We start from the raw sequence: 14131 nt of genomic DNA on the forward strand, positions 1-14131 counted from the left end.
TAAAGGCAAGTTAATTTGAGAGTGAGACAGGCCGGTACAAATCCGAAACAATGAGTCTGAAGGAAGCTGTGCAGATGCAGGGCCACCTAATCAGATTGCTTTCATTTAGTCTGTTGAAATGACAGAAGCTTTTACTTCACTTCTATTGGATTACCAGGAATGCAGCTCTCTTATGACAATCTGCATTATCAAAACAATCTCTCTCCTCCTCTTTTACTCTCTTTTCCTCATCCTTTCCTCCCTCCATCCCTCTCTCTCTCTCTTTCTCGTTCTCCGTCTCCCTGGCTGACTCCCCCCCCCCTCTCTCTTTCTTTCTGTCTCCTGTGAGCTCCATCTCTCTCTTGCTTTACAGATGGGATGAGCCTGGGAGGAAGGCAGAGTGCTCTGGCAGTTGTGTGTAAGAGAGGGCAGGAATTCCAACCGTGCGCAGACTATTCCAAGAGCAGCTTCCCTTGTTCGCAGGAAATGCATCGCCAGAGCGTTCTCAAGCTTCGCTTTGAATGTACCTGCTGATAGAGGTAAGTCAGATGAGAGGCAGTCCATCTGTGCATGTGCATGTGAGTAAACGCAGTTGTCACATGGTGTGTTGATGTCAGTCACAGTGCTCTCACATTAATCTTATGTTGGTGTTGAGTGCACTTTAGAGTGGATATTATGTGCTATTCAATATTATTCATGCAGTATGTAATCTGTCAGCTTTTTGTTAAATTGTCTGGATTTAGATGATTAGCTTTAGTAGCATGTAAACTTTCATTGTTAGACTTCATGCAGATCCACATAAAAACTCACATAAAAAAATAACTGTTATTTTTTTCTCTCTTGGCACTTTGAGACTCCCACGTAATTACATTCTGACAGCATGTCTGTGGCATCCACACCTCCACAGCGTGAACTGATCCAAAAGCATTCAGAACTACGGACAGCTCTATTCTGCTCTCTGCTCTGCTGTCCGTGGTTCTGAAAGCGGTTGGATCTGTTCACGCTGTGGAGGTGTGGACGGCACAGACAGCGGCCTACTTAAACATCCTGACATGACAAGATAAAGGCAATGTAATTGCTGAAGCTCCTAAGACTGTCGGTATGCAGAGCAGCCCATTTGAAGGCTAATCTCAAACAGGTTGTTGTGTTTGAGAGCTGTGGCGTGTGTTGATCTAGCAGACAGAAGGAGGGGGGACAGGAATCAAGGCGCCTGGCTATATCCATCTCGCTCTACAACAATCTGTCTCTGCTGGGCCTGTGTCCAGCACTGCCCCCAGACCTCTGAGCAAGAGTCATGGACCACTGCCATCCACGTTAAACCGTAGCATAATCAGTAGATATTGATCAGGGGAATTAGTCTTCTTTGTGGCGCCTACTTTTGTCAATGAAGGTTTTGTCAAGCAGGTTTGAACTGAATAGTTCTTTTGATATTGGCTATATTCTAGGTAAGAGTTTTTTAAAAGGGATAGTTTAGGGAAAATGTTTAATTCTTACATTGTCAAACATGCATGACTACAGGTCAGGTCGTATTTACAGTGAATTAAATAAAAAGGGAGAAAAAAATATCCGAGATGCTTGACTTTTTAAATTAACATTTAAAATTAAATAAATATTACATTTAAAAAAAATCATTTATCTTTCTGAGCATAGCAGATCTTTCAGGCTTTAAAAAGGACAGAAGTATAATCAATATTAAGAAATATATATATTCATATAATATATTACATTTTTAACAAAACATTAAATTATTAATAATTATTAATATTATTATGATTATTGTTATCATCATCATCATCTGTCTGTGTTAAATATACATTTTAAGAGTAGAGCTTTCAAGCTTCAAAAAGGACTGAAAAGTGTCAATTTAGTAATAATATTTGTTTCAAGCTTGTAAAAGGACATGTCAGAAATTTTTTAAGATTAAAAATATTTATTTATTAATTTTTCAATTTTTGTAATGAGAATATATATATATATATATATATATATATATATATATATATATATATATATATATATATATATATATATATAAATAAGTAATGTATTTTGCATGCATACTATTGTACAGTATGTCTTTCATTTGCATTGCATTAACTGAAATCATCAAGCATGTTAGGAACATTAAGCATTATTTGTGTAAGTGTGCACTGTCATAGCTGACAATGAGAAATGTCTCTTACATTGTTTAATCTCCATTTCATACAGTACTCAGAAATGATTGTGAGCTGCAACTTCTGCCAGTTTTTCACTTATACCGCGCTCCATGTCAGCTGGGCATGTTTTAGTCATTGGTATCATATAGACATAATACTTCATTAAGTGTAATGGTAAATCCATAAATTTAGGCCTTAATGCTCCTCAACAAACATATTGTTAAAATTTGATAAATTGTTGGTTCATAAAAGCTTTGTATTTAATGAGTGGGACATTCCAGACCATGAGTTATATTTCATAGCAGTCGTCTTACTCTCAGTGAATTAAAAAAGAAAGCTTGGCTACGTCTTGCATGATAAATTTTGCATGATAAATTTTGCGTGGCTTTAGGAATTAGTCCTTGGATATTAAAGTAATCGCATATTGGATGTTTTGTAGTATCAGAACACATCTTGACTTTCGGATATCCTTTGAGATATTAAGAAAAATGGGAAATGATCTTGTAATGGGTCTCGGTTACATTCATAAACCTGTGGTTTATAAATTCTGAACCAATGACACAATGTTCCCAAAACACAAAAAGGAACTGTACTCTATTACTAACAGTAGCACTTGAAATATGAACCTGACATCTGAATATTATTTAATTTGTTTGATCTTTTATTGATTTTGTGTTTTTGTTTGATTAATGTTATATAATATTTATTTAACTATCAAAAATGCTTAATTTATTATATTCAACTTACTGTACAATTATTTACTTGACAAAAGTCTTTATCCCTTTCCTGTCTGACAGTATCCAATGGTGTCATGGCCACCAAACCGAACCGAGCGAGGTGTAATGCTGTCCTAGCTGGGCCTTCGCTCTTCCTCATTATCTGTGTCCTGTGGATGCGATGCACAGGCTCAGTGGGTGCTCAAGGGCAAGGTAAGAATTAATGATTTTTTTTTTATTCTCAGGTATTTTTTCCTCAACTTTTCAAGCCCAAATGTCAATGTGAATGTCGCTGGAGTATGCTACTACTTTTGTGAACGTTTGGCCAGATCGTCTGGTGCTTTGTATTGTGGAGTGATGATGCTCGGTTCTTTAAGGGGGAATTTTACACTCATTATTCTTAACTTAAAGGTCATATAAAGGGCATTAGTCATGTTAGCTCAAAGGGACTGTTAAAAAAAGCAAAACTGATTTTTGGTTTCTTACCAGATTTTTTTTTTTTTTTTTTTTTTAAATATCTATCAGGATTTTGTTGTATGTCAGTTTGTTTCTTGTGATACATTTGCTGAGCAAAGTATATTAACCTTTTAAATCCCGTTTTACCTTGATTTATGAATTTGAATCTAATTCTGAATCTGATCCATAGCAACAGACAAACGCACCATTGTGAAAAAGAGCGTACTTAAGTATGTAGCAGTACAAACTGTACTTTCGATTTTGGAAATAATTTGCATTTTGACCCACTTATGTAAGACTCAAGTACAACTTACTATATAATTTCATAATAACTTCTATTGTCTTGGAAATATGTTTAAAGTGTACTTCTGAATGCAATGAAAAGCATTTCTAGAAAATTAAAATACACTTTAATGTAATTTCTATTGAAAAGTGTATTTAAATATATTTGTAATTACAGATTCATAATGATGAAGTTGGTTTTTATTACACTTAAAATGGATCAACTTTACTTTCACTACAGTTAAAAAAAAAATCAAATCAAGAAGAAAGATTATTAAAACTGTGATTTAAAATGTACTAAAAACTTGTAATTTGCATGATTACAAAATGAACTTTTAACGGTGTAATACATAATTGTTTTAAGAAATGTAATCATAAAAGTGTCTCTTTTTAAGTTCTGTGGCCTTTTATTTCAGTTTCTAAAAAGTTCACTACAAGTGCACATTCAATACGTATAAATGCACTTCTTTTTCACAAGCCGGAAAAATTAAAATACGAACAATGGTTCCTTTTCAATGTAAACATTAACAGTATATGAATGAAGAACGATGTGAAAGTTGACATCTCTAAAAGCTAACCTTAACTGTCCCCCCCCCACCCCCCCGAAAAAAAAGTGAAATGCTTCTAATAATTGCTTGAATATTTTACTTTGAATTTGCTTTATGCCAAAACCCATTTCTCATTCTCTCAAGTAGTTGCTGTGTGGTTGCTCACTTTGGGTTCTGGTCCAGTTTTAATTGGCGTCTCCCAAGGAGACAAGGCCGTGTTGCCCTCTACTGTCAGTTTCTCTGCAGACTTCCATCTCTCCAGCAGCCAGGATTATTTATAGTGGAGCCGGGAATGGCCACACATACACACACGGCCATTCACTCATGCAGCTCAGGCTGGAAACAATTTGAGAAGTTCTCCTTTTCCCTTCATTGCCAAGTGCTGTGGATGCGTGAACCGCCTCCGTCTACAAGGTTAATACCAGACCTGCTTTTGTAACGTCACGAGGGTTTAAAATTCAGCCCTTATACAAGCAGGGACTGATTAATGGAACTCAACTGTGGCATATGCCAAAATAAAATATGCAGGAGGCCAGTAGAGACGGGCGTGAGTGAGTGAGACCGAAAGGAAGAACTAGTCAAACATAACACATGACAAATCCTCGGGGATGTAGTGAAGAATTATTTGACAAAGCTGACATCAGGTTGCCACTGGTATTTTGTGATGCATGGATGAAGGTTTATTTTTAGTGTGAGGCGACTCGTAGAAGTCGTCTGCTTCTCCTGTGAACTCAAATGTATAATCCTGTGTAAATATGATGGCAGTGGTGGAGATTTTCAGTTTAATGGCTTGGAAAAGCATAATTATTCAAAAGCAACATTTTTCCCAGAACTTAGTTTTTCATGCTTGGTGGTTCTTCTACTGTGAGGTGTTGATTTTCCCCTTGATTTTGATTTTATTTCTTTATCACTTTGAACATTTTTACCATTAGGGATCTATAAGTAAATCAGAATATAAAGTTGCTTAAATTTTATTTAATTTTTTTAAGTGTAAAAAGTGGTATAAAAAAGTGGTGAATTCTTTTTTTTTTCTTTTTTTTTCAAACTATTATTTCCACGCCTGTTATTTCATATAATGAACGGTGATTTGAGATGATGTGGAAATGATATTGTTCTTCTATGTTTATGAAAGTACACTGCTAAACATTGTTGCAATAGTAGACAAAGTTAACGAAGTGTATTTTGAAAGAATTAATTTCTAAAAGGCCAGAAGTGGGAACAGCAGCTCAGGGTTACAGGGAACAGACTTATAAATTCTATGCTTTGCTTTAGTACCTCTGAAGTTTACCTTTCCCTTTGAAACTCAGTTATATCAAAATAGGTGGAAGGAAAGTAAATCACGTTTTTGGCTTTTTGGAAATGACTTCCTAAACCTAATTATTGCTCCATTATCCCAGAAAACCATATTTCCAGTTTTGTTTATAACTTCTGAGGACATGGGCAATCAGTTTGAGGCAAATCTCCTATTTGTAGATGCTTCATGTTGGGATGTTCAGCTTTGACTGGATTCTTATATCTGCAGTACCCGCAGACTAACTGCATTACAGGACATCCATCTTCGTTACCTGAGCTCTCTGGCTCCACTGTGGCTCTGTGTCAGGTTGCAGCTCTTTACTTGAGGAGAGAATGTTACGCCCCTTGCGTTTGATCTTGGGCAGTAGAGATGTTTTCTGCATGTGATTACCTGCGTGGATAACATCCCGGGTTTTGATTTTTGATCTGCTGTATATAGAGGCACAAGAGGCTAAAGCGTACTTTGATCTTATGGAGAGCGGATGCATTTCTATACTGTAGATGATGGCCTGATTTATTGCATGTGTAACTATGTTTTATGACCACAATTAAAGGGATAGTTCACCCAAAAATGAAAATTCCAGCCAGTGCTGGATTGTTGTGTGTGGTTGCCAGGTTGTTGCTTGGAGATTTCTGTGGGCCGTTCACACGGAATGCATTCTTCCATCCCACTGCATTATTTTCCATTGTTTTTCTGTTTAAATGCGTTAGATGGACATCTTTGACCTCTGTGCTCACGTTTCATGTCTTTGCAGCGGCTCACACATACTGTAATACAGCATTCTAAAAGTGTGGCACTCTAAAAGTTTAAATAAAAAAAAATTATATAAAAAATGTATCTCAAGATCTTGCGCTTTGTACTGTCCAGCGTTTTTAAAAACATTTTCATTTTGTGTGAATGGCCTATACGATTTGAGTGGGTTTTAGTGCATTGCTAGGGTGTTCTGTGTGGTTGCTATGAGGTTTCCAAGTCAAGGGGTCCCTAAACTCTTAAAAATAAAGGTGCTTTAATGGCATTGATTTTTTCATGTGCAAACTTTAACGTCCATGGAACTTTTCTATTGCACAGAAACTTTACATAAAAAAAAAAAAAAAAATTATTAAAACCTTTGTGAACTGCTTACTGGAACGTTCTTTGGGGAACCCAAAAATGGTGGTTCTATGTCATTGCTGTGAAAACCAGTTATAAAGTGTAGATATGGTAGGTTTTTCACTTATTTTATTATCTTTGAGGGAAAAGTTAAGTTTTCACTTAGAAAAGTTGTTTAATGTTTTTAACATATCAATGTCTGTAGCACAAAGAGTTTATATTATGATCTATTTATTTTTTTATCTCTAACCCTAGTACTAATAGTACTAGTAAGTTCTCAGTAAGCAATTATATACAAGGGTTTCAAAATAATTTGATCTTGAAATTAAATATGGGTTTAGATGTTCATTTAGAGTGTCATTTTCACTGTCAAGTCGGACACATTTAGACAGTTGTAGCTGTGTTGTTTTAACAGCGTCATTGATAATTTAGCATTTCTTGACAGTGCCTGAGTACACATGCAGGTGTGATGGTGTACTGTCTGCAATGCTGCAAAGTGTGTGATTTATCATTCCCCACCACCATCAGTATTCTCTTGTACACTGCTAACAGCTGTCCTACCAGATGTATTCTCTCCCCGGGTCCCACACACACAAACGCTGCACACACATATACTGTACTGTGTGCCCACGCCCAAGCACAATTTCCCTCGTTCTTTCGCTCTGTCTTCTCCTATCTCTCTCTCTCTCTCTCTCTCTCTCTTTTCACTGTGCTCAGGTATATGGTAGCCAGCTGCTCCTGGCATTTACGACACCTTGATAAACCAGTTGTTGTTTATATATGTATACAAGACCATCTGTATCCCTGTCAGCCTACTTTTACTGCCTGGATGAGCTAGTGGTCCGGAGAGAGGGACCTCCAACTGAATCAGGGCACTGCTGTCCCTCAGCTTTGTTAGCAGTAAATAATGCTATATCTATCTTCAGTTTCAGACGCTTTGACAAGGCAGTATTGTTATTCTAGATTTATGTGTGTATGCGTGTATTTATTCATTTGTTTGTTTATATTTTTGTTTTGTAGACTGTTATTAGTCTTTATTAGTATTTTCAGTTAGCTTTTATATTTTTATTTTCAGTTTTCATTTTAATTTTAGGTAATTTTATTAGTATTTTATTTTATTTATTTTGTATTTATTAATTTAGGATTACTATTTAGGTTCTATTTTTATTTCAGTTTGCTTTTGTTTATTTCTGGTGTGATTGTTTTTTTGTTTTTGCTTTTTTTTCTTGTTGAGCTTCAATAATAATTATATTGCATCATTAGACTGCATTTTACTCATGTTAAATTCTGCACTGGGTTTCACTTAAGCTAAAATTTGCTGAATACTGTTTTATATTTTTCCATGAGCTCTACGCTGTCTATTTTTTCACCTTGTAAAAGGACTTTTTGTGAACCATCATACTCCTGAATGCAGAGGAGTGGTAGAGGTGACAGCACTTCTGTGCTCATGACACTGTTCCATCTGTTTATCAGCCCCTGTGGTTTTACCCCAGACCCTCACGTCTGCGATACAACTGCCCGTCAAGATGAGCTGTCTGCTAATTTGAAAGTGACACAATAACCTTTAGCACAAGACAAGTCGTTCAAAGCTGACTCATAATCTCAAACTCAAAATAGTGACTTAAAGGAATATTTCACCCAAAAATGAAATTTAGGATTATATGCAGTGAATGTGTGCAGTCAGAGTGAGAGTCCAAAAGCTGATAAATACATCACAATATTCAAAAATTATCCAACCAACTCTAGTTCATCCGTTATTGTCTTATAAAGCATTACTGTAATTGGTATTGCTGTGTTAATACGCATATGGATTATAGACTTGTATTTTGACCAAGCAATGGTTTCAGTTTAAAATGTCTTAAAGAAGAATTTGTTTCTCACAAAACATGCAGTTTTTCCGCTTCGCTATACGATAATTAATGGACTGGAGTCATATGAAGTAATGTGATGTTTTATCAGCTGTTTCGACTCTGACGGCATCCATTCACTACAGATTGATGAGATAGTGATGTAATCCAAAATTCTCCAAATCTTTTCTAATGGGGAAACAATACATTTTCAACTAATTTTCATTGGTCTGGTGAGATATTCCTATTACATCTGATTGGAATCTTTTAATGGGCAAAATGCCTTGACAGGTATATTCATGATTTCCTGATCCTAGCTTGGCGTTTTGAGTGATAAAGACTCGTGCAGTTAAAATAGTTCAAGAATTGACTTTGTCTGGCACATTGCTTTAGGAACAAAAAATGACTTGCATGAGGGCTGCCGAAGCAGACTTGTTTTTTGTTTTTTTTTGTTTTTTGTGGTGTGGATGTCCTAATTTCCTGCACTTTTTGACAGATCTGGGATCAGCGTGACATGAAGTGTTGCTGCTCGAAGCTGTGAAAAGTGGAATAAGAATGTGTATGAAACTATTACTCAGAATGACAGATTTAAGGCTGCATTGATGTTTTTAAAAAATATAGAACATTTTATTGTTATATTTTGAGCTCACAAAATAAAAACGTATGAGAGATTTTTATAATGGTTGCTGCATGACAATTTTAAAAGGGATAGTTCACAAAAAATATTTTCTGTGATCATTATTCACCCTCACATTGTCTTACATTACCTTTTTTTCTACACAACACAAAAGATGTTCTGAGAAATAGTCAGTGGGGTCTAATGTAGCATGGCTAACACTACAGAAGCAAAATTAGCCATTTTATAATCTTGTTTTAGAATGGATTTATAAAAAGGTTTTTGATTGCATTTGTTTGCAGTTATAATACTAAGTAACATCCATAAACTGTGAACAAAAACACAAACCCTTGCAAAATCTCTTCAAGGAGAGTAATTGGAGTACCGCTTATGCATTACGTTTCTCAACCCATACAGCATATTGTTCTATATTGGCATGTGGTATGTGTCAAAAATAGCTGTTACTGCCACAAAGCAAAACCTCTAAGCAGACTTTTACTCATCTTTGGATGATTTTGCGAATTCATCACTGAAATGGCTCACAGTCAGCCATTAGTCGGTGGCCTGTGTCATCTTTTCCGAGATAAATGGAAGGCTGATGGATTTCAGAACGAGGAACTGCTGAGCAATAGCAATTCAAAACAATCCCGAGTGAAAAACTCCGGACCAACGTTTGTCGTTCTGCACGGGTCAATTTGTAAAGTGTAGTGCTCTGGGGATATTAATGCCAGACGCAGACATGTCTCCGTGTGTCTGTTAATACTGATGGCTTTGCAATGTCAATACGTCTCAACTTAAAAATCTTTCCCCTCTCAATAGAAGGATAGAGGCTTGTTTATCATCTCAAATGGCTATTTGTTTTTCTCTGAGCTTAGATTCATTTTGGTCCCAATGGGCCATGAGTCATATCAACCCAACACATGAGAAATATCTTGGAGATTTTCAGATAACTGGCCATCTGTAGTAGGAATATGAGCCATTTTTATTCAGCTCAACCCCACACAATATCCAATTTTCTACAAGCAGACAGTCATTGAAGCTCAAAGAGACAATGTGTGACTTTAAGAACTATGCAAGCTGTGCAGACTTTGTTTAATGTAATATCTTGCTTTGTCACAATCTGTATTGTATAAAGCGCTATATAAACAAAGGTGACTTGGCTTGACACGCAGCTCTTCACAGTAATCAGCTCTCACTGCCCAGCTGTCACGAGTCACTGCCTGCTACCAAACTAATAGTGTTTGTGTTTGGTAATTACTGAGAATAAATGGAAAGGCCTGGAGAACAAGTACATCTTGGCAAAGGGCAGACAATGTTTTTGAGCTCCTGCGTCAGAGAGTATGGCTTGTCGTCCAGATAGCTGCTGTGTTCTTCATTCTCTCAGCAGGCAGGTGTCAAGACACACCTGGAAGAAAGAATGATGATGAATTGTTCTTCCGGCATTGGGGTGTCATTCAGTACTCACCTCATGTTGTATTTTTCTTCCAGTAAATTCCATTCTCTTGCACCTATTAAAATATGCATTTGTGTGAATCTTAAGAATAACCAATGTATAATTGTGAATACAGTAGTTTATTATATTTTGTTCTTAGTTCTTTTTATAAAATTGTGCTTAAATGTATTTGTATTTTATTTATTTTTTTAGTTTAGTTTAAAGACACCATGCACCCATAACTGTTGTCTACTGTGTTTAATTTAGTGAATAGATTAGTGGTTTTCAGAAATGAAATGTTCATGAAGTTTAGGAAGTGAAGGAAGTCTAAGTAACTGAGGCCCTCTAGTGGCAATCCATGGTAATAAAACTTGCATGTGGCAATCAGTGGTGAGCTTGAATGAAAATAATTGCTCATCCTGTGGCACTGTTGGACGGCAAAGTGTCCACTGGATGCACATTTGAGAATCTCATCGTATGCAGAATGTAATCCAGGTATTGTTTGCCTGATATGAATTCTTCAATCTCTACATCTGAAGCGCATATTTATTTAACATGTTGATTTTCTATATTAGTAATAAAAAGAGGACACAGTAATGGCTGTTATAGTTATTAGATTGTATATATTATCACTACTGTAAAGCCATAATAAAGTTATAATGATATGTCTTTGAAACTGTTAAAGAAGCATTCCGTATCATTGTTATTTTATTTGTTTTAATGACACTGTCTGGCAGATAAGAAAATGTTTATATATATATATATATATATATATATATATATATATATATATATATATATATATATATATATATATATATATATAGGCTACAATAAATGTAGAAACTTGACATAATATGGTTATATGAAAATGTTTATCATGAATGTTCATTTTTATGAGGGATGGCTATTTGTAGATATGAAGCTCCGCCCATAAAATCCGCCAATTACCTCAGAAAACAAAGACGACAATTAGCGGGAAATCGTAAATCATGTTGCTGTTGGCAAGAAGAAAATATTGCTGGTTAAAATGTTTTGGTTAAGTGAAATATGGTTTGGCTATGATAACTGTTATAGTGATAAATTGTATGGTGTAAATGTATGCGCAATTTTCAATTGGGGTTCGCCTGATAAGAGTTGATTTTCTTCAGGCACGTTGTGACAGTTTAAATCTGTTATTTCGAGCAGGTAGGTCACTTACGCAACTATAACATTTAGCATGGTATAGTTTCCACCAATAGTTGCTTCAGTCATACTGTAGCTAAATTGGGAATGTGGAAGTTAAATCGATCAATGACTGTTAAAGCTTTGATATTTTTAAAGTAATCACATATTAACTTTAAAGTAGCAAAGAAAACACTGAATTGAAATAGGTTTGAATCAATATGTTGTAAAACTAAATCAGTGTGTTTCTCCTTTTTAACACTGAGGGGCGCTATTGACCCCTTTTAACTAGAAACAGCACAAACCCAGACAAAGCACTTAAAGTGCTTTCTTTCTTTCTGTAATAGGGTGATTGGGCTTCTATTTCTTTTTTTTTTTTCCACCTCTCACTTCACATTTTCTACTGAAATCGCCTCTGTGCCCAAGCTACCAATAGCCTGTATGATATATGGTCCAGAATGTAACGGGTCTTGTCTGTCATCGCCAGACTTCATAAAGCAGACATACTGCACGAAACATAACCCAGTGCAGCCACAAATGACTTTACGGCCACGTTTTAAGAGCTGCTGTTTGGGCCAGTCGTTAAAGATATGTTCGCTCTCATTTCACCGTAGGGATGACCTTGTTATCATTGAACCGAAGAGGTGGCACATGATACCCACAGCAAATCTTGTACAATGTCATACTTGTCACTTCCTGGGCTCATGAAAAATGATTGAAGCTTGTGGTTGCTTTTCATAGCCCTGTGCAGAGCAGCCAAGCAGACTTTTGCATCACACTGCAAGCCCCATTGACTCCTTCCCTCTCGTGTCTCACACCCGGCTCTTCTGACTTGTCTTTAATAGGAGTGCTGCTGATCTCCATTTTTTTAATATAAATGAAGAGAATGGAATGTAAGCTCATTGAATATCTGTTAGTTGGAAAATGCTTCTATTGATGACCTTGGAGAACAAGATGGCTAATAGTTAATGTGCACCTTTCACTTTAGACGTCAGACAATTCCGCATCGCATTGAGACTGAGAGAATATTATTTTTGTAATTGCGCTCTCGAGGATCTTGTCTTGTACCCCTGTGGCCATGCAATTTTCCCACTTTCTTGTAATTTGATGGCTCATTCGTTGAAGATGCAATTGCTTTTTGAAACTGAAATGTAGTGCGTTTCAAATGGAATTTTACTCTTGATGAAACAGTAGCTTCCCTCTTGACCTAAAACGTGCTTCGATCCGAGCTCACGTCCTTTCCTGAAAATAAACACAAAAAAGTATGATGGAGCAGGCTGTTTTTGATGTGACTCGCGCTCTGGGATATGTTACAATTACACAAGAAAAGCACCCCTACGACCTTTGGCCTTTGGAGTGTGTGTCTGAATGCTGCCCTGTTCTTTTCTGGAGATGCCTGAACTCCACTGGGACCGCGTGCGAAACGTCTCCCGGGCCCCATTCAGCCTTCTGGAGCACCCTACAGGCTAATAACTCTTTTCCTCAAGATTAGAGGAGATGCAGCTGTTATTATCGTGAAATAGCTGACCTTTCACTTTGATTCATGATCATAAATGAGCTTTTTGTCAGTTCAGGCGGCAAGACAGATCAAGCTAAATTTATTTGTTGCAAGGATCAAAGAGAGCGCACAAGTAAGTCAGTTTTATTATAAAAATATTTATACATGTTGTACCTTTATTGTTGTTTCCCAAAGCCTGAATAAACTATTATACCTTGAAAGAGCAATTTACCACTCCATGCACTGATTCTACAGTACTTCTGATTCATACAGAACCAATCCAGGAGCCCATTCCATCCCTCCTCTAAGGAAGCGGTGACATTGAAGAGGAACTGTTTTCCCCATGCATCACTCTCTCATCAAGAGTAGCGGTGGCTGTAGATTAATGAGCCTGGGTACTGATTATGCCGGGCTGTGCATCATGTCTGTCTGCCTGCTGCTTGGCCTGTCAATACCCCACCCTCCCGTGTCTGCCTTTAGCCTTGTGCTAGCCCAAAACCACTGGAACTCAACCGCTGATGTGCCTCACTCCTTTAGGTTCATGTACTGAAGAGCTCCAGAACTCTCATAGAAGTACATGAATGTAAAGCAGTTATGAAGGTGATTATCTATTTATTCATTTAATGAGAATCTGTCTATAAACAACCTTTATTATGGCATTTTATAATTAAAAATTGCCATCAAGTTACTTATTTATAATAATAATCATTTCCTCTGATTCTTGATAGTTACTTTTTGAAGGAAGAACTTTTAGAGCATCATTTTATCCTGTGCATCATTTAATCATTATTGGATATATGTTTACATTTACATTTAAAAATTTGGATTACACAGAAGCAGCTAAATTAAATTATCATAAATTTGCACAAGTACTGCTTAATCTCTTTTAGTGCATAATTTAATGCTCATATTTGCACTTCATGTTCATTTTGCCACTTTTTTTTCTTGTGTTGCAGAAACGACCCTCTTTGCATGTCTCGCAGTCAGCCAATTATAAATGGAGTGAGAAACAGGTGAAAAAAGGAAGTGAGGCGTCATGCAATGAGACACTTCC

The 14131-nt window shown here is 36.4% G+C and overlaps 1 protein-coding gene across 2 annotated transcripts in view; it reads left to right on the top strand.

Moving 5' to 3' along the window:
• The first annotated feature begins 377 nt into the window (after positions 1-377).
• The window catches only part of LOC128029011 (roundabout homolog 2), a 349624-nt gene continuing 335870 nt past the window's right edge, over positions 378-14131 (top strand). For both annotated transcript variants that reach the window (XM_052616454.1, XM_052616451.1), the window contains exons 1-2: positions 378-518; positions 2933-3064. In XM_052616454.1, the coding sequence (XP_052472414.1) occupies positions 2947-3064 (118 nt within the window). In that variant the 5' untranslated portion in view covers positions 378-518; positions 2933-2946. The remainder of the gene's footprint in view (positions 519-2932; positions 3065-14131) is intronic.

This window comes from Carassius gibelio, chromosome A15 (genome assembly GCF_023724105.1).
Source record: "Carassius gibelio isolate Cgi1373 ecotype wild population from Czech Republic chromosome A15, carGib1.2-hapl.c, whole genome shotgun sequence".
NCBI lineage: Eukaryota > Metazoa > Chordata > Actinopteri > Cypriniformes > Cyprinidae > Carassius > Carassius gibelio.